At 44.7% G+C, this 20,281-nt stretch overlaps 1 protein-coding gene across 1 annotated transcript in view; it reads right to left on the reverse strand.

Moving 5' to 3' along the window:
- Positions 1 to 19,787, reverse strand: part of GALNT9 (polypeptide N-acetylgalactosaminyltransferase 9) — a 122,923-nt gene extending 103,136 nt beyond the window's left edge. Inside the window, 1 exon segment of the mRNA XM_050318518.1 lies at positions 19,379 to 19,787. Coding sequence (XP_050174475.1) covers positions 19,379 to 19,619 — 241 coding nt within the window. The 5' untranslated portion in view covers positions 19,620 to 19,787.
- Between the last annotated feature and the right edge of the window lie 494 nt (positions 19,788 to 20,281).

The following is a 20,281-nucleotide window of genomic DNA, read 5'->3' on the forward strand; positions in this document are numbered from 1 at the left end:
TGGAGTCTTAAAGGGGGCTCAGTTTAGGAGAAAAGTCAGCAGTTCCCTCCAAAAAAATCTCAATTTAGGCACTTCTAAAAAATAAAAAAAAAAATCCACCAGAAAACCAGACACTTCACAAAGCCTATGTCCTTGAAAGACCTCAGTGTGGAAATTCATTTGCTGATGATTTGGAATCATCTAGGCTGGGTTCTGATGTTACATCAAAGCAAACTGAAGATGACTTCATTAAAGTTAACTGACCTGCTGTGATGAAAGGGTCTCCAAGACGTGGCGTGCTCACTTGACTTTAAACAACAATTTAATTCCAGGAGTTGAAAACTTCATTCTTTACGCCCTGTGCTCTTGTAGTTTATGGAACAAAACACTTGTGTCTTTAAGGCACAAGTAATGGGAGAATGAAACTCCCATCCCACAGGAAGCATCAGGCACTTTGCTACTTTTCTTAGGAGGGAATCAGTTAGACAGCCTGCCAAACCATGCATAATGACTATTATTTCATCTACCTTTTCCTTAAATCTGATAGTCTAGCTCTTCAAGCTGCTAATCTGCTCTTGTTCTGGGAAGGAGTCATTGCACATGTCCCCCACTCTCAGAGCATATTGCTGTGAGGTTTTTTCTGCATCTGTTACCCAAACTGTAGCTTAGTCTGACTGACAGTTCTAGCAATGCAGTAATACTGACCAACATACAGCAGCAATTAATGATGCCACACTGCTTCACTCCTCAAGAAGAGCACTAAAGTGTCTCTAGAAGTTTTTTGGGAACAATGAATGTAGTATATTTTATATATGCACTTGTGTGTTAGATGCAGCAATTACAGGCAATGTTCTTCAATGCACAGTTGGTTAGCTAGACACAATATAACAACATCTCACATTTTTGCATGGAATTTTCCATCTCAAAAGCTGATTTGCTTGTCCCATCACTAGCTAAGTGCAGATGGTGACTTGCTAACCTCAAAATCCACTGTTCCTGCACTGGTCAGCAGTGAAAAAAACAGGAAAGGAGTGCCAGTTCAGCAGCACCTTCACAAAAACAGGCTGGATGCCCAGTGAGATACTGTTTTTAAAGCTGTCTTTTCTTTAAATTTTTTTTAGACTAAAAATATCCCCAGCCCAAGCACTGGGATTGGTCACAGCCAGTTCAGTGCTGCAGATGACAACGAGGTCACAAATAATTAGTCTGTCATTCATCTCAAATTTATTGCTCTCACTGCAGTGATTTCTGTGTAAGACAGAAATTGTTGGGAGAATCAAGAGCAGAATGAACTGGCCTTAGTTCCTTAACCAGATTAATTACTCCACAGGATGCATCATTTTCTAGGAAGAAAAGAGATCTTCTCTTTTTCATCATAAACCCTGTCACAATGGGAAAAATACTAAAGAGGTTTATGTGAGAAACTATGGCAAAAGCTAGATCAGATTACACCTGTGATTATTTTACTATCCTTCTTTTTTTTTCTTATTTGCAACACAATTACAGGGAGCTGTAAATCAGGTTGAATCGAGGTTCTCAGACAAAATTAACCTTTCGACAACTCAAACCAAAAAAAGTGATTGAAAATAATCATACAACCACGTTCACAATAGTTTTTCCTTGATTCCCATAAATACTGCACAAACTAGGGTTAATGACCATAACTGAAGAGTGGTTTGACACACAGAAACATTCAGTAAATCACATCCCATAGGGATACAAGCTCCAACTTCCTGCGAGGAGGAGAGCACCAAACAAGACCTCATCCAATCTTAAATGACTCCAGCACTTCCATTTACCTGAAACCCAAAATGCAGCCTTATTTTTCATAATTGCAGTCCAGTTTGCTGTATCCTTGCTTGAAAGGTTTATGTCCCCTGGTACCCCAAGCATCTCTGCAGATGAACCAGGGAGAAGACAAACAGCCCCCTGTGGCTGATGGTCTGGAAAGGAAAACACTGCAACAACTTGTAAAGCTGAAGCACTTGATGTGCAACTTTTTGGCTCTATAAACTGGAAGGTGGAGTGGGTTTGTGCTGCCTTGACCTCATCTCCAGACCCCAAGTAAAAAGCCTCTCAGTCTCCATGCCCAGATGAGCAGCAATCCTGTGAGGAGACTGATGAATGATGGTGAAGGGATGAAGTGATCTGGCAGCTCTGCCTGTAGGAGGGCTGCTCCTTTTCCACCCCCACAAGCTGGTCAGGCAGAGAGACTGCAGGACCACAAGCCCTGGAAATTGTGTAGATCAGGACAAATTACCTGGAAAGAGGACTGATATCCAACCTCTTCTGTGCTTTGCCATATGTTTCTTCTTCTTCTTCAAAATAGGGACTTTTCCTGGTTGCAGAGAGCACCCTGAGGCACAGCCTGTGAACATCTGTCAAGTGCTCAACACCATCAACATGTCCAGGGCTGTTATCAGCATCTGGGCTGGAAGCTCACCCTTATTCCATCCTACACACTCTGCTCCCACCATACTGACACTTTAATCCTTAAATCCTATGTAATAAGCCCTACCAGGACAGGATTTGGCCAGAACAGCTTTTTTTTTTTCCCCTTTGTAGTCCAGATTTCAGGATACCATTGCAGCAAATACTACAGGAGCCCAGAAGGACAGTTCCTACCCCAAAAAACTGACTGCCAATGAAGACAGGAAAGATAATCAGAGAAGAAGACATGAAGACAGTGTGGATCAGTGGGAGAGGCAGAGGTTGCAGGCAAGGTGGAGGAGAGGGATCCAGTCCATCAGTGTTGACAACAGACCTGCTGGGGGGGAAAAAAAGGAACATTCTGCCCTTGCAGAACCATCTTCTCTCCTGCATCTGCTATTCAGTGGTGCAGCACACACTCCCTGCCCTCTTCCAGGCCTCATCTTTTGTTCCTGGGCTTCACAGAAACACAGCACTGTGCAGGCTACTCCCTCTCTAGGCACAAAATTCATTAGTGCTTTTTAATTGGAAGAAATAGTGTGTTTTTATGTACAGATATCTAATATCAAAAGTAATTGCTTTTATAGAACACTCATTTGGAGCTGGTTTCCCCTTGAGATGAGAAAATGTATTCTAATTACAACAGATAATTCAGGAGGAGATAAACAGATTGACGACTGGAAGGACCAAGAAACAGCAGCTACACAGTCCATTGGAGATGAAGATAAAAGCTCATTTGTGATGTAGGACACTGCTTCCAAGTTTATAGATGAAAGGAGAGGTGCCAGAATTTTGCCAGATATAAACAAAAATCAATTTCCTAACGTGCAGAGATCCTTGGGCAAGGGAGAGCTATCTGATACATTTTTAAACTCAAATTTTGACTAACAAAATGAAAAGCCCTTATTCCATATGCAAAACTTCAAGTGATACGTGTGTGACTCTGATTTTTCTTTTAACTTGCATTTTAATGATCAAAAAGATCATTCACAGAGAAAGACCAGTTTGTTATTTTTAAATAAATAACAGATGCCATGATTCTTCTAGAAGTTTTTAAATCCCAGATGACTGGTGGTTTGTGCTGGTGAGACACATAAAATGGATTTCTCCCTTCAGGGCTTTGGAGGAAAGCCAGAAAACTCCTCTGGTGATGGCATAAATCTGGAGTTGAGGAGGAGGAGCTGAAATGTTGGTGTATCTGCCCGACAGCCCACTGATATTAAAAGCAGACAAAAATCTGAGTGTCATCAGTTTGGCACTTGGGCCCTGGCAGTAGCCAATACCTGAGGCTTCAGAGGGAACGGAACACAAACCATAAAGCACTTGGCCAATTAAACTCTGCACTGCCCCTGGAAGCAGAGTTCCCTTCTGAACCCTACAGGCAGGTAACTAAAGCCCTGAAGCATAATATTAGATTACCCTCATTATCTTAACTCAGACAGGTAGAAACAGGGCTTAAAACTACCCAGTGTCCTTTAAAAGCCCAGCCACTGATATTGGATTCAGTGGCCTCCTGCAGCAATGAATTCTCTGGTACTGTCACGGTCAGAGTGTCACTGACTCACATGAAATGGATCATCTGTATCAATATATTAGATTTTCTTTTACTTTTTCAGGGAAACAGAGGTGAAAACTCCTGGGGAAAGTGATCGTTAAAACAATAACAGAGCCATTCTAGAGGAAGAGAAAGGGACTTCTCCTTGAAAAGATCCAAGGTGCAAGAGCTAAAACGCTGGGGCTGTTTAATTAGATTCAGGAACAAGCTGTTCTGGGCCAAGTTAAAGGGCTTTCATTTCATAAATGAGGAAAATACTTTTTGAAAAGCAAAGAGTTTGCTTGTGTGAATCAGAGGCAGGGAAGGAATGCAATGGCCACTGCAGGAAGGGGGTTCTGACCCAAGGTCTGACTGGATGGAGCCCACAGCTGGAACGCTGGAGATGCTGTTGGATGCAATGACATTTTCTTGCACCCAGAGAGCTGACTGCACACCTCTAACCATTAAAAATATCCCCTTGATTTTGGATGCAATTCTGGATTAGAAATCCCTGTCTGCTCTCTTCTCAGAACAGCTCAACCACAGCAGTCAATCCCACAGTGTTAGGTTCCACAAAGACAAATGATTGTTTTTAAACACCAGGAATCAAAAAAGGAAAGCATCTAACTTCAGGTCATATGGAGGCTCATACAATTCTAGACTCCACTGTGCTGATAATAAAGTCTAAAGTAATCAAAGGCTCTATCAGATCTGACATTGCCCAGCCTGCCAAATTACTGCATTTCAGCTCAGGTTTCAATCAGGCACCCCTGGGACACTATCTCGAGAGGGACTGTGTCCAAGGCTAAGCAAGTCTCTTCCCTCCCTGCTCAGGAGAGCTTGGACAAGGCCAGTGGAGCCCACCTCCTGCAGCATCATCCTGCAGTCCTGCTCCGCGTTATCTGCAGACGTTCAGATGCCTCCCTGCTCATTTACCTAAACAGCCTGCTATTAAATTAAACTAACATAATCACACAGGGAGCTTTCCCAGTAACAAAGCCACACAGAGCACTCTGCCATTTGTGTGGCTGAGGGGTCGTTCAGCTCGTTTTACGCAGCCCAGGGTGATGGGCAGCGAACCCAGACCGGGAGCTGCTGGAACTCAACATCACAGCGCGCTGCAAAGCAGGTCTCGATTTTCCACTGCTGTGGGATTAGTCACTGAGTTCCCCTCTGGCAGTGCAACCACAATAAAGAGGCAGTGTTAACAACTACAGACCTGCTGGCACAATCACTGTTCTCCCTTCCACGCTCCAAGAGTCGCTGTCCGCTGTCCTTACTGGCCATGAGAGTAAAATGATCTCAGAAAGTCCCTGCTTTTGTCAGAGCAGAGAGAGTTTTCTCTCTGCTGCCTCTCAACCTCATCATCAGGCATTTCTCCTTGGGAATACATGGCAGAAGAGATCAGCTGCCCCTGAGGATGTGAGATTTCAAATGCTTCCCTCCAGCCTCTCAAAAAACAGTTCACTTGGATATTGGTTTTCCCAGGAGCCAGAGGGAGCCTTGGTTCCTCCCTTTCCCTCTCAGTGTGATTTTGCCTTAAAGGCTCTGTGAAGGTGACATGCTTTTCTTTTACATCACTGCACAGCACCATCGATGGTTGGTTTCAAACCATACTCATTTTCCTGACAGACTGTCTGTTTTACATCTGTAGACGTGTGTATTTTTCTTGACCTGTGTTTGTATTCTTCTTTTTCAGGCACATCTTTGACACGTCTCAGGGAGTTTGGCTTGGGAATTTGGTTGAGATAGAACCTGCATTTCTGCTTTCCCTCCTCTTTCCGCTTTATTTTTCATATCTCATGTCAACACACACCACAGCTATGCCTTGCTTGTCAGGGCCAGGCTGCAGTGCCTCCTTCCATCAACCTCTTAACGTGTGCATGACTTAATTTCCTGCCAGCAGGACAAGCCAGTTCAAAACCAAACACAGGCCACATTTTAATCAGCAAAAATACAGCCCAGAATCCAGCAACTAAAACCAAAATGCTTACAAATCAACAAATCAGGGCAGATTTGAAGCTACGATGGGTGAAGAAAATTGCTATGCAGAGTCCTCCTAACTGATGAGATAAACTGACAGCCACCTTTATAGCAGATCTATCTGTTAGAGGATGTGCCCAACTAAAGGTCTGAGACTCTCCTGCTCACAGAGAAGGAGGAACAGAAGCAGTCCACAATACTGAGAATCTTACTTGGTTTTGAAGTGCCTTGCTATTGTTCAAGGAAATGCTGAGGCTGGATTTGGTTTTGGCTCTAGAAAGGAAAGCCTTAGCTCTTTATATTCACAAAAGAAAGCCTATTTAGAAATGAAAGACACGATGTTGCATGGATAGCTTATAACATACAATTAATCAGGGATTTATCAGGGACAAATAAAAAGAATTAGGTACCATATTCTCTGGGGGAAGTAAATCAAAGGATGAGATAGCTTTGCAAAAGAAAGGAGAAATGAGGATAAATAGCAATTGCCAATAAATTTGAGAAAATGAAGATGTAACGTTAGCGAAAAAATATTGGCACAATGTTTTATTTAAAAGCGGTAATAAAAACATTGCTTACTTTGATTTCTGCCCTTTCTGGTTTATTGTTGATATAAAGATAAATTGACTCAGACTTCCAGCAGCGGGGAAAGCTCCGATCCACTGTTACAGGCACTCTAAAAGCCAGCCCTGCTATAATAACTGATTCATTATTAACAAGATTGGCTTCGTTGCGTGTGGGTATTTGTACGAATTGACTGTGACCTGGGGCTAGTTTAGGCCCTGACAAAGTCACTGCAGGACAAGTGGGCTTGCTTTGACAAAGGCAGGATGCATCTGGCAACAACAGAGCATGTTTCAATTACCACACATATGTAGAATTTGGACCACATATAAAGACAATGAAATTGTGGATCAGCCTTCTTCAATTTACTTTCCTAATGCCTCTGACTGCAGTAGTGCTGCTTATCTGGTTTCCACCAGGGCAATGTAAAAAAAAAATTCAGGTTTTCAGAGACCCAATTTTTCTTCAAGCTTTCCTTTCCTCTATGCTGAAATTCCATGAAAGAATGAATGTTCCTGTCCCCTGATGTGTCTCCGGTTTGTACTTACGACTACATTATGAGGTGTTAAATTACACAGTAAAGAGAGGAATAAGGACAGTGATAGAAGGTGCCTTTATACAGGAGAAGATCATCCTTCAGTGAAGAGACTGCTATGAATCAGAATTTGAATTTCAGAAACTCGAGTTGGGAGTTTACAGCTTGGACTCATCACTCCTCAAGGACACAGAGCAGACACTTTACCCGGTCACGCTTTAAACTTCAGGTCACACCCCCATTTCTCCTGAGCAGAAGGAGCTTTCCAGCACCAAATGGTCCTGGAGGAAGGCAGTGCTGAGCCCCCTGGGCCATGGCAGGTATCATTCAGCAGCAGGGTGTGCTCCCCAGAGCCTGGCAAAGAGCATTTCTCTGCTCCTCACAGGATTTAACGATTCAGTCCCTCCTGAAAGGCAACGAGACAAGCTCGACAAACACCCCCAGCCTGCCATCTTAGACACCTGAAAGGAAAGGAAGCTCTCCCACAGCACTGGTGTAGTGTCAGGGAAGTGTCACGCTGCTATAGTTATTAACTGAAATAAGCAGGAAAGCAGAGAAAAAAATGCTCCTGTTAACATATGGCCAATTAACAGAGCAAGCAGAGGAATCCAACGTGCAGATCTGAGGCTGGTTCCTCCGGAAGCGAAGAACTGGATTTTCATGTTTGTTGTTTAAATGAGTAAAAATCCCATTTGTCACCAATACAATTTACAGCCTGGCTTGCTACAAAAAAAGCAGTTTATGGGACCATGCTGTCTGCATTTGTCTATCAGCCTGCTTCCCTCTCCATGCTCTCCCCTCACCTCTGCTCGTTAGATTTTGAGGACTGCTTCTAATTTCAGCCAAAGCTTGGCAGACAGTCAGAGGTCTCCAAAAATTACATTTCTGCAACTGTCACAAAAGTCGACACCTGGGAAGAAAGTGCCATTAAAATGTTCCTACTGAGAGAAGAGGTTTGGTGAAAGAGCAAACACAAGAGACCTGTTGGAGCTACCAGAGACCACCCAAGAATTCACCCTGGGGATACCAACCCACAAGGAAGCCAGCTTTCTTGGTTTAGCTGCTCAAGGAACTAAACTCTTATTTTTAGGATTAAATGTGTTAATTACTGGATGTCTAGGTCTGTTGGATGTCTGGCAGTTATATAGATCCCTGATTAACAGTATCACAAATTGAGATGCTGCAGAGGCTCCGACCTCCTCAGTTAAAGTGAGGGCACAGATCAGGGGAGGGGATCAAAGGAGCAGAGAGATGAGCTCTCAGAACAGCTGAAGGGCACAGAACAGACCCACCTGGAAATGAAGCCCAGGTCTTGTGTTTCAGCACCTTGGAATATTTTCTTGGACCTGTCACTGAAGCTGCTCCTTCTGTCCCCAGTTCCAGTTTCTGTGAGCTTACCACACTGCTTCTGGTCAGGTGTCAGGGGCAATGAGAACCAGGTGAAGTGGTAAAACAGCACACTTAGGTGATGAGATTAGTTATGAAATAATGAGGAATGTGTGTGGTCCCATTCAGAAGTACTGTCCCTGTAAAGATACCATGTTAAAGAAAATTCCCATGGAAATGCCCAAGGGAGACACAGACTCAGAGCTGAGACACCATGACAGCAGGACACACACACCACACAACTTTGCCTGTTTCCCCTGGCATTTATCACAAAATCAATCCTTCAGATTGTTTGTAGCAGGTGTGCTTTGGAAGGAATATAAAGCAAGGTATGATCCCAAACCCACACAGCCTCATGAGCAGAGGAGCAAACAAAACCTTTCTTATTTCTTTTTTTTTTTTTTTTAACAGAGAATTTGTCAGTTCAGTATCTGTCAAAATCCTTCTGAAAATAATCAACCTTTAGTTTCACAACCATATGCTGAGACACTTGTATCTAGCACAGAGAAGCCACAGGCATGCAACAGCACCCATCAAACAGATTAGAGGCATCTTCTTCCAGTTCAGGGACAAAACCTAAAGGTTATACACTGATTTCTGTTTGTAAACTAAATTTCCATCCAGAAATATCATTTTGTTTTATGATAGCACATTGTGTTCCAGCCTACCCTCACTCAGAGCATTGCCTAACCATGCCTTGCTGGTGCTGATCCTGCATGAGCTGTCCTGTCCTTTGGCCCAGATTCTGACTTTGGCACCACAGTACCATACCTAGGGGATGCAGGAGACACCTTTCACCTCTTGAAACTCTGCTCCAGAAAAGGTCTCACCACCTTATGTTCAGATGGATTGTCAAACCCTGGGATGGGCCTGACCAGAATAACCTGCAGAACATCGTGCTGCCAGGGGGAATTCCAGCTCTCCTCAGGGCCAGAGCAGCCCTGCTGGCACTCATGCACGGCCCCTGGTTCCAGTTCAGTGACCCCTAGGAACTGTAACAGGAGAAATTTGACACATTTTTCCTCTCATTCTTCCACAGGCCCCGCTGTGTCTCTAAGACAGCAGTATTTGTGCTCCAGCATCTCGTCAGTTTGATTAAAGGCTGAGAGAGAGGGGCCTAAACAAGTAGTCCTATAAGACATGCAAAAATCCTTGGGCAACCATCCGAGGGCTGCATCCCTCAGCCCGTGTCCCTTGGCATGCTGGGCTGCTCCAGCCCAGCTTCAAAGTCAAGGCCACGTCTTTGTTCTCTCAGAAACATTTCTCCTCCGCTCATGCACGTCTTTTGTTCGCTCCTCTCAAAATTCTCACTTTGTGAACTTTTTGACGTGTGACAGAAAGAGGGAGACAAAGAATCCAGTTATTAGGCAGATCAGGTTCGGAATGAATCACAGAAGAAATTCCTAATTCCATGACCTCATCTAAGAGGGCTCTCTGCAGCCTGGCTTTGAGTTATGTGGGCCTGGAATGGGAACATAGCTGTGAATATGGGAACCATACCAAGCTGACTCTTTCAGAAAACAGAAGGTTTTACATATAACCCCACTGGATACAAGCATTATAAAAGCCACTTCCCTTCCGGAATTAATTTGCTGTTGAATGAAAATGCATCGAGCCAGATGGATCTATTTCAGGAGGAGGATCAGGCTGGCACAGGTCTAAAATCAAAGATTATTGGGTTTGTGTATTTAAAGCTGGAATAGCTGAGAGCAAAGTGCTCAGTGCAGGTGCTGACATGTTCATGTCTGTGCCTAAAGGAGCATCCCAGGAAGGAGGCATCGAATCAGCCTGCAAATATTAAACTGAAGAAAGATGTGAAATTTCTAATAAATACCTGCAAAGCTTTTCACTGCTCCTTGCAATACCAGCAGTGAATAAACAAAAGACATTCTTCAGCTGCTGAGAAAGTTGACATTTCCAGCAGATGCTAGAAAATGGGAGAAAAGACTGGCCACCAGGAAGAAACACACAAAGCAGGCTCCAGTGGAGCATTTGGTTGCCCACATGCCCGTGGTAGTTTTGGAAAGTCAGTAGCCTAAATCCACAGACCTGGATTCTGGGGATTCTCCACAGAAACTACGTAACAGAGCTACCAACAAAGTGTGGTTTGCAATCCCAAGGCTAGCACAGCCTGACACCTAAACCACCCAACCACCCATTTTCCCAAGCCAAACCCACTCACTGCTGTGTAAGTCGAAAGCATCCCCTACTTCAGCAGCTGGGCAGCTCCTCATGAGGCTGCTGAACACCTTGACCATGATCAGCTCACTCTTATCTCACGCTCCCCTCCCATCTGCCTGGTGTGGAGCCACCTGCGATCTGCCACCGTGTTTCAGGATTAACAGCTCCATGCAGGACAATCTGTTTTTCCTGTTAGAGGTGTGAACAGCCTCTGGTCCCTGCTCTGCAGCTGCAGGACAGTGCCTGTCACACCCCCTACGTGGGACACGCCGTGCTGGCCAGGAGCTGACACCAGAGCAGTGGGTGTCAGCATCCTCCACCAGCACCTTCCTGCTGGTGCCAGTCACCAGTGGCAGTGAGCTCTGCAGGCACAGGATTTTGCAGCTATCAGTAGCCTCATTTTACACATGGCTGGACGACCAGAAATCTGCCTTACCAGGAATCCGTAAAGCAACTGCAAATTTTAATCCCGAGGAAAACTAACCTTTGGGTTACACAATGCTATTTCAATTGGGGATATTTTTAGTCTTATCACTGCCTTCAGCTCGGCATGCACAGGAAAGAATACCACCAATCTTTTCTACGACACGAGGCTTGCTTGAAAATGAGTTAATATAACAAAAAATACATTTTTATTTACAAAAGCTTCACATCCTAGAGGCATATGGGAGCTGTAGAAAAAAATAAACTCAATTTCTAAAAGGGCAGTAAGGCCCCATTGCCAAATAAAATACAAAACCAGCGTAAAAAATCCAAATGAAAAACAACCAATTAACCCCATCACCCCACCAAAAATGCCAGAGACAAAATAAGAAGCAAACTTCTCCAGTATTGCAGGAGAGGGCTTTCCAGCTGCCTTGGTGGATGCCTTCCAAGGAAAACGAGCTCCTGTGCAAACAAAGCCCCTTTTGCTTTGCAAATGCTCCTGCAGTACCTCTGGCAAGGCAGCCACGATCAAGTGGTGATGTGACCCCCTGGTCTGAGAGCTTCTCTTTGAAAAATGCCAACTGGAGCCAAACAGTGCAGACACAGAAGCAACTCCAGACCAGGAGTCAGAGGCAGAAACACAGAGTTAACCATTTCTATACCAGGAAGGGGAATCATTCCAAAACCTTCAAGGAGGAAGGACCCTGCTCCCAGCCAGACTGAAGTGGTACAGGGACACAGCAAGACTTCATCCTTTATACTACATATACATCATCATAACTAGCCAATATATGCTCGTTCTGGAGCAAAAATACCTTCATTTGGCCAAATTTACAACTGGAGTTACTACACTGGTAACCACTGACTGTGCTGATGGCTCTGGATCAATAGCCAAGATCAATTTAGGCAACTGATTTCAACAGGACTAAGTGCATGGGTGAGCTGAGGAGAATTTGAATCATTGCTGCAGTCATAAAAACCTCCTTGAGCAAGTTACCCCATCCAACCAGCAGTGTCTGTCACTCCACACAGGGCGCTGCTGACAGCAGAGCAGGGTTGGCAGGAGCTGCAGTTTGCTTAGGAAGCACTGTCAGTTTTGTACCTGGCTTAGATCCCCGACTAAACACAACTGCTGCATCTTCATCCACCCAGTTTGGGTTATTTAAATGTGAATCCAAACGATGCTGTGAAATAGGTAACACTCCCCTGGAGTATTTTGTCATCAAATATCTCTGCCTGGCAGAACCGTTTTTAGGTAGCAGTGCTCCGAGAAGCTCTTTTAAAAAACCTTTTCCTGGGTTTAGTTTTCTTAATCATTGCCCATTCTCCCAGGATGACATGCAAATTACAGCTCATGTATTAAAAGTATAAATCAGACTGTGGTGGCAAGTGAAAGTGCTTCTAGAGAATGGCTCCATAGGAGGTGGTGCACGGCTTAAGACATTCAGAAATCTATATTCTCACCTCTTCTAAAAGATGTTTTGCTCATTTACTTCAACAACTCTTCAACCCCCAAGAGAACTGAGTGTCCACAGTGCACATGATGACAAAGCAGAATCACTCTATTGTCTCCTCAGCTCTCTACCTTGCTGCTGCCCTCAGACTCTCCTTCAAAGCCAGTAATCAAGGATATACTTGAAAAAAAAAACAAAAAACCCCCCACAAAATATTAAGCCTTTTGCCATTTGTTAGAGAGTCCTAAAACCAGCCCTTTTCTACTGCATTGTTTCACTCAGGGCTGCCCTCAGCAGGGATACAAACCAAGCCATGGTCCCAGGCTCATCCTTTGGTTTTTGAGAAGATCCTACAGAACGCAGACTGACACCTTCATCCCCAGCAGCACCACCACGTGTTTAAACTCCAAGTAACCCAAGCTAAATGAGAGGGCCTTAGATCAAGTTGCATCACTCTGCTCCCTGATTGCTGCCTCCTGTTCCCTAAGTCTAGCAGTAGATCTTGGCTCAGGAGATGGCCTTGCTAGCAGGTAATTTCTACACTCTTTTTATGCCTTACAGGACTTGCTGAGTAATCAGCAAGTGCCATTTGTGGTGCAGCTTGTCTCCAAAACTGCCTGGGAAACCTAGATACTCCTGAACACCTGAACAGAGAAAAGCTATAGGGCAGAAGGACAACTTTTCATCTGTTTGGATCTGCCCTGATGTCCTTGAAATGGGCTTTGCCTCCACCTACGAGGCTTTCAGACATTCACAGCCATTTCCGTGGCACCACAGCAATGGGTTTTAGGAAAAGCAGACACATCCAATTAGCATTTGGCTGCTTTAGCTCCGTGCTCTCAGCAGAAGATGACTTTGGGTCAGTGGGAGGATCTCTATCTGGCTCTCCTACCCAGAGACTGGAGGTCTCTGATTTCAGAGGACAGGTCTGATCAATAGGACTACAACAAGGTTGGAAGCTGCTCTGCTGTCATTGGCTTTCTTCCTTCCTGTTATCCAAGACATCACAGGTTCTTTTCATTTTCTTCCTTTTTTTTTTTCCCTCCCCTTCAGTGTGTTAGTTTAAACTAAGTGATGGTAATGACTACCAAGTGGAAACCCCTCAAACAACAACAATAATAAAAAAGTATGCCAAGTATACCCAGAGAGAGAAACTGAGTGCCCATTAGAAAAGTTAGAGAGGGGCATTAATAAAAGGAAGATTTGTTAAACATGACTCATTTATTTTCCTTCCTTTCATAAATCTTATTATTTCCTTGGAGAACTGCCACGCACTCAGTGGTTGGAACTGCATTCTTAAATGATGCTCTTGGTTTAACTGCTACCTGCCTTTATTTACTGAAACATCAAATAAACAGGCCATAAAACCCCTAAACTCAGAAAACAACCCCACCTGCCACTATCGAGGGTATTCTAATCCTCTAAACTTGTACAGAGGCTGTAGGTGTGCAAGAACCACACTGCAGCTCTTCTCCACAAAGATCACAGACCCATCTTTGCTTTTCCAATCCCAGTCACATTTAGAAAGAAATGGAAAGATGCTGAACTGGAATACTGCCGAAAAGGCAGCAAAAACAACATCAGTCAGAGATTTTCTTTCTGCCTCTGCAAACATTGTTTTTGATCCTATACAGTACAAATGATTCAAGCCCTACACAAATGAGTCAATGATAAAATTACCACATGATTTTTTTTTTCCCCCTGTCAAAAAAAAGCTTTCTTCCCAGTTACAAAGGCAAAAAGCAGCAACATTACATAAAACCAATAGTTACTGCTATATGAAACACAGAGTACAGGGAGACTTTAAAATCACTGATGTGCTGCTGGAATGGAGACATATTTTTTTGTGTTTGTCAGTATTCTGCAGAGTTGAACACAATTTGGCCTGTATCACAAATGAGATCTGTCCTCTTTTTTAGCTAAACTTTTTGACCTTTTCTTCCTAAAGTGCCTAAATAGAGTAATACTATTTTGAAGATTACCTTACATTGATACAGGGGCTATCCAAATATTGGCTTATGATGTTTTCCTTCTGTTATTTTGGGGAATAAAACCTTGACCTTCCTGAAAGCACTGATTATGAATTTCCTCAGCTACATAAATCAAGACTAACACAACTGAAGCCAACATGACAGGAAAATCAGTCTTCTGGACTTGACCATCACTTTGAAACACAGAAGGTCAGGCCTGTAGCAATGGTGACCTACCTAAGCTTGACAATCTGACCCAGCACAACAGAAAATACTTGTTATGTACTGTGTGCTAACCCATAAACAGCAGCCTAACTTGAAAAAAAGTTGATATTTTTCAATCCCAGCTTGCATTCCTTTAAAGAACTCCTCAAAATGGGACCACACGAAGAAGCCCCTCACTAGGACAAGGAAAGCACAGGGCTGAGAGCAGACCCCACACAGGACACCACAGTCCCCATAAATGATACTTTTAGAGATACTTGGGGGCTGATTTTGCCAGATGTTTGTTGGCACCAGCCCATAACCAAACTGGACAGAAACAGTTCCCAAATAAGAATCTGTGTGTGGGTATGAGAAGGTGCAATCACTCTGAATCTCCCCCTGTGCACGTGTGTCTTTACCTCTCTTCTCTGCTTCCCCTCAGCTCTTCACTCAGAGTTACCAGTTGTAAAAGCTTCTTTTTGACAAATCTGATGTGGATATTCACCTGACTGACTCGCAGCCTGCTCCCAGCCCTTACTTTCAACATGGAAATACAGCACCACTTTCAACCAGTCACAAGCCCGTGAGGAATAAACCGTCCTGTTAAAAATACTACTGTACCTTTTAGGTATGCAGATTGCCAGGCTGAATTTTAAATGCAATCACTTTGCTCCCAGTACACTCTGAAAATCAGGAGTCCCAGTCAGCAGGAATCAGTCCTCTGCACCCAGGCCCTGCTATTTCCATCAGTTTAAACCTCTGTGCTGCAATTATGTGAATTGTCCACTTTTCCCCTCCAGCCTCCTCCATGAAATGCATATGTAACATAGAACCCATTTATCACACTGGAAATTGCTATTGTATTTAATCTCCCCAAAGAGAGCAAAATCAAATTATGATGTGTAACGAATGATAATCTGTCAAACTCAAGGGAATACTCCCAATTTATCCCTCCGTGTCTGAAACAGAACAGGTCAAAGGGGTCTAACACAGAATACATGGGTGTGAAGACATGATATGAACACACACAAAGAGGAGATGAAAACACTCTTAATCTTTGCAGATTGAATGAAATCTAATTACATGTTGTATTGATTGTTGTGTATTACTGGAAAGAGACAGTGAAAAGGAAAAAAGGCAATTAGAGTGAAATTGTAGCCTGACCCTTCAATTGCTTTTGGCATGAAAGGTTATGCTCTACTTGGGGCATCAAAAATTCTTTACCTTCTATGGTAAATCATTAGCAACAGACTTAGTTGCAAAAGGGATTAGGGGAAAAATGCAGTCCATGAAATCTTTTTCAATTTTTCCCCTTTACAAAAAAAAAAAAAAAAAAAAAAAACAAAAAAAAACAAAAAAACCCACCAAAACAAACAAAAAAACCCAAAAACAAAACAAAACAAAAAAACCACAAACAAACAAACAAAAAAAAAAAAGGCAAAGGAAGATAATATCAAGGTGTTATCGTTATGCTATTTCATGAATTGCCACTAAGTCTAGCTGGCATTAGTTCTGTGCAGAATGACAATAAAACATATTCATCAATAGGAATACCATAGTAAAAATGAAAAATAATACATATATAGATGAAGTAGATCTATAATAACTCAGTTTTTCAAAATAAATGTTGTACCCAAGGTCAAACGTCAAGAGGTAATATTGAGTCTCACCGGGGAAATTCCACAGACACGTTTCATTGCTTTCCTTTCCCTTTTCATGCTCCATTCATTTACTTCCACCACAACCAGTAGCAGCTGAGCAAAAAGAAAGCTTTTTCAGAAATACTATTTTTCTGAGTTGATAAAAAACCAGAGCACGAGCCAAAAGAAAACTATTGTTTGGGTGTATGTCTGCACAACTCTGCAGGGAATCGTGGCAATTCTCATTCATCCTCTTCGAAAAACTCTTGTTCTGCCAAACATAATTGCAAGGACCAGCTTTCTCCTGACTTTCATGTGGGGATCCTCTGCGTTCTACACACACCTCCACAGGCACTGCACTCACTGGTTTTACTCAGGCTGAGGAGTTAATGAGTTCTCAAGTGATTGGTTTGTGTTGCCTTTTTATACGTTTGTAACGTTACAGCTCGTGATTATTTTGCTTGCAGAAGGTAAACTTCTAAACAACATTTCTCTGACTGTATGCAAACAAATCTGTGTGACAAACAAAACTCTGTGCAGCTGCAGCTGCAGGGCTGGTCTCTCACAGAGTGACTTTCTATTCACTGGTAAGGTGGAGACCAGCTAAGGTCTGACCAGTTTAGGACTCATCTGAAGAGAAAAATGAAATAAAAGAACACTGAGATGTTATTACCAAAAGGACACTTATTAAGTGGCTCTAAAGTTGCTGATTTCAAAACAGAAAGGAACAAGAGCAGAAAACTGAAATGCTGATCTGGACTGACCTACCATAACAATAACACTGAGCTGGACTCAACCTCCTGGTGCTTTCAGGGATTCTGGGTATGCAAGGAATTCACATTCTACTCATGTCTGTCTCTCCCTATAAAAGGGACTTCAGCCCATCTCATGAAACAGCAACATCCAAGACAACTTCAGATGTCCCTCCAGCCTTGTGATGGAGCAGGACACAGGGCAGTGTCTGAGAACCCTCGCTCGACACTGGGGTGACAGCGCAGAGCTCCAGAACAGGCAGAGTTTCTGTAGCACCAGCCTGTCTGCATAGCCCTATCACAGACAGGCCCCCTGGAATCTGAACGCTGCCTGAGCAGCACTAACCCAGCAATGGCACAAGGAATGAGTCATGAGATTAAGAAGAGAATACCAGTGAGCTAAACCCAAACACAGATGCTTGATCCTGATGTTTCACTTACAGTGAAGCAGCTCTGATGATTTCAGTGCAGCACTTCCTAATTTTTTAGGACTTTTTGGTATGATTATGAAGTAACTAATCTATGTTAATGTACCACTGTGTCATAATAAAAAACCCCAACAACCGTGTCAGAGAGGAAGGGAAGGGAAATGAATAGGAAATCTGAACAACTTGGCTTCAAAAACTTTCTGTATTTTCCCGTGTAAGAACTTCCAGGAAGAAAAAACTGCCTGTAGTGTTTATTATGACCTGAAGAAGCAACATAACACTAGTTCAAGTGATTTCACTATGAACTTCCATATCCAACAAACCAAATTAAAGAAGACAAAGAAAAAAAGTTCCCAAAATAGTGGCACACTTTAGAGAGAACTTCCCGTTTGCTGTGAAGCCCCAGCTATCACATGCAATGGTGCCTGCCTGGTATGTTAAGGACTCCTGCTGATGCTCCAGGGATGCTGTGCTGAGATGAACCCCGCACAGGGAAATCCTACCCAAAGTCTCACCCACGAACAACACCAGGAACAAATCAATTTGAGGCAAAAAAGCCTCGTTCAGCCAAGTTACAATGAATTAGATCAAGAACCTTGTGGCTTTCTGGAATTTGTGAGAAGGATTTTCCTCTTAAATCCTACATTCTTCAAAACTGCTCCAAAACACGGTTAGGAAACACAGCTGTTGACACTTCCCTGTAATTCCTGAGTGTGTGTTTTTGTGACTAACACCCACACTCCACGTTCCCCTTCTCTTCCCTGTTTATACAGATGAGAGCGTAAAGGGATGCCTGTTCTCTAACACTTGCTGGCACAAACTGCATATTACCATAACAGCCTAACTTACTTAGATTTATACATTCATTCAGAAAGTAGTAATAGGAAACATACTTTATCCTAACCCTCCTATTTGTCTGCATTTTGAAACGACAGCAGCCTTTGTTAAATCAATGTTATGAGTAGGATTTCCACAAGCAGCCTAGAAGCACATTTGCTATACTTAAACATGTTTATATTGAAATTTTTATTTGGTGCTAGACACTAAATATTACATTTATTTCATCATTTTATGCAAAACTTCACTCCTTCAGCTTCTTCTTGTCCAAAAAACTCATGTATTTAATCACATACTTATTTCTGTGATGTCTCACACTTAGAACTTTACAAATCTATGCAAGTACAAATGTATTCATTACAAAGAATTAGCTTCTATATGACATGTTAGCTGTCCTCTAACAACTTTGATGGCTTAGCTCATTCTAGCTACCATGGAAGGGTTCTTTGCTTACCTACCAATATTTTTCAATGCTGGTGAATTAGAATGGCATGTCATAAAAAGAACTGGTGGATGCTTCTCCTGCTCATCAGTTACAATAACAAATGCAAATAGCAAAATCATTAAGGAAACATAGAGGTGCTATGTTTAAACAGACCATTAAAAGCACACAGCGTGAGAACTCAGCAGAATGTTTTAAAGTAGTTCTGCAACCGAGCATATGATTTTCAGCTACAGCCTAACAGCATATTTGCTCTTCAAACAACTTCCTATGCAGACTTAATATGCGCAGGTAAACTGTAAAACCTGGGAGGTTCCTAGAGGGGACTTCTCCCAGACCCGAAACTCATGAACTCTGCGGGTTCCCTTAACTTTGCATCTACTGAGGCAGTCCTGACTCCGGACCAAGAGCTGGGGGAGAGGCAGGGTGGTGGTGGGAGGCTCACCGAGCCCCTCTAGCAGAACCCTGCAGGCACCTCTTTCCCTGGTATTTCAGCGCTCCAGCGGCGCGGTCAGTGCCGGGTCCCCTCCCCACGGAGGGGGACACTGCGGGCGCTCCCCCCAGCCCGGGACACCCTCCCGGGGCACCGGGCACTGCGGGGCCGGCGCCGCGCCCCCTCCCAGCCCCCCGTACCATTGAGCTGGTTGTAGACCACCTCCTCCAGGTGGTCCAGGCGCTGCAGGATGGACTCCCTGTCGGCCAGGCTGCCAACCTTGGCGCCGCGGCTCCTGGCCCGGCGGTCCGCGCTCCGGACGATCTGCACCAGCTCCTGGGAGCGGTCCTGGATCCTGCAGTAGACGGAGAAGAGGATGATGCCCACGAAGACCAAGATGTTCACCGTCAACAAAGTTTTGATTTTCCGTGCCACCGCCATGGGAGCCGCCGGCGCGGTGGCCGGGGGCGCATCCAGGCGCGGCGCCCGGCGGCCCCCGAGGCCACCCGGCTTGGCGGGGGAGCGGAGCCGGGGGGAGCGGCAGGGGGAGCGGAGCGGAGCCGAGGGGAGCAGAGCGGAGCTGTCCTTCAGCACCGCCGCGCCGCTCCCCGCCCGGTGCCCGCCGTCGCCCCGCGGGGGCCGCGCCGCGGGCAGGGCGGCATGGAGAGAGGGAGCGGCGGGGGCCGAGCCCGCCCAGCCCAGCCCGCCGCGCTCGCTGCCGCCCCGAACGCCGAGCGCCGTGCGCAGTGACGTGCTCGGGGATCTCATCCACAGGCACACGGAGCGGAGGAGCCGCCGCCTCCCTGCCTCGCCTCGCCCGCGGCTCCCGCCCCGCGCCCCGGCCCCGCACGGCGGAGCGGGGGATGCGCCGCTCACCCCCCCACCAGGGAACACGACAAGGGACGCCTTCCCTGCGATGCTCAGAACGTTTCACCTTGTCCTGCCCGAGCGCCGCCAGGGGCAGCTTGGTGTCCTTGTCCCTGCTGCAGCCCCGCAGGTGAGGGGATGCCACGCCCGTCTCAGCGCTGGAAACGAGCGGAAAACAGTGCGAGGGAGAGCCGGTGACCCGCTCAGCTCCGGGGACTGCCCCGCAGCCAAAGGAC

The sequence above is a fragment of the Myiozetetes cayanensis genome, unplaced genomic scaffold (assembly GCF_022539395.1).
Source record: "Myiozetetes cayanensis isolate MyiCay16 unplaced genomic scaffold, myiCay2020 scf21, whole genome shotgun sequence".
Lineage (NCBI taxonomy): Eukaryota > Metazoa > Chordata > Aves > Passeriformes > Tyrannidae > Myiozetetes > Myiozetetes cayanensis.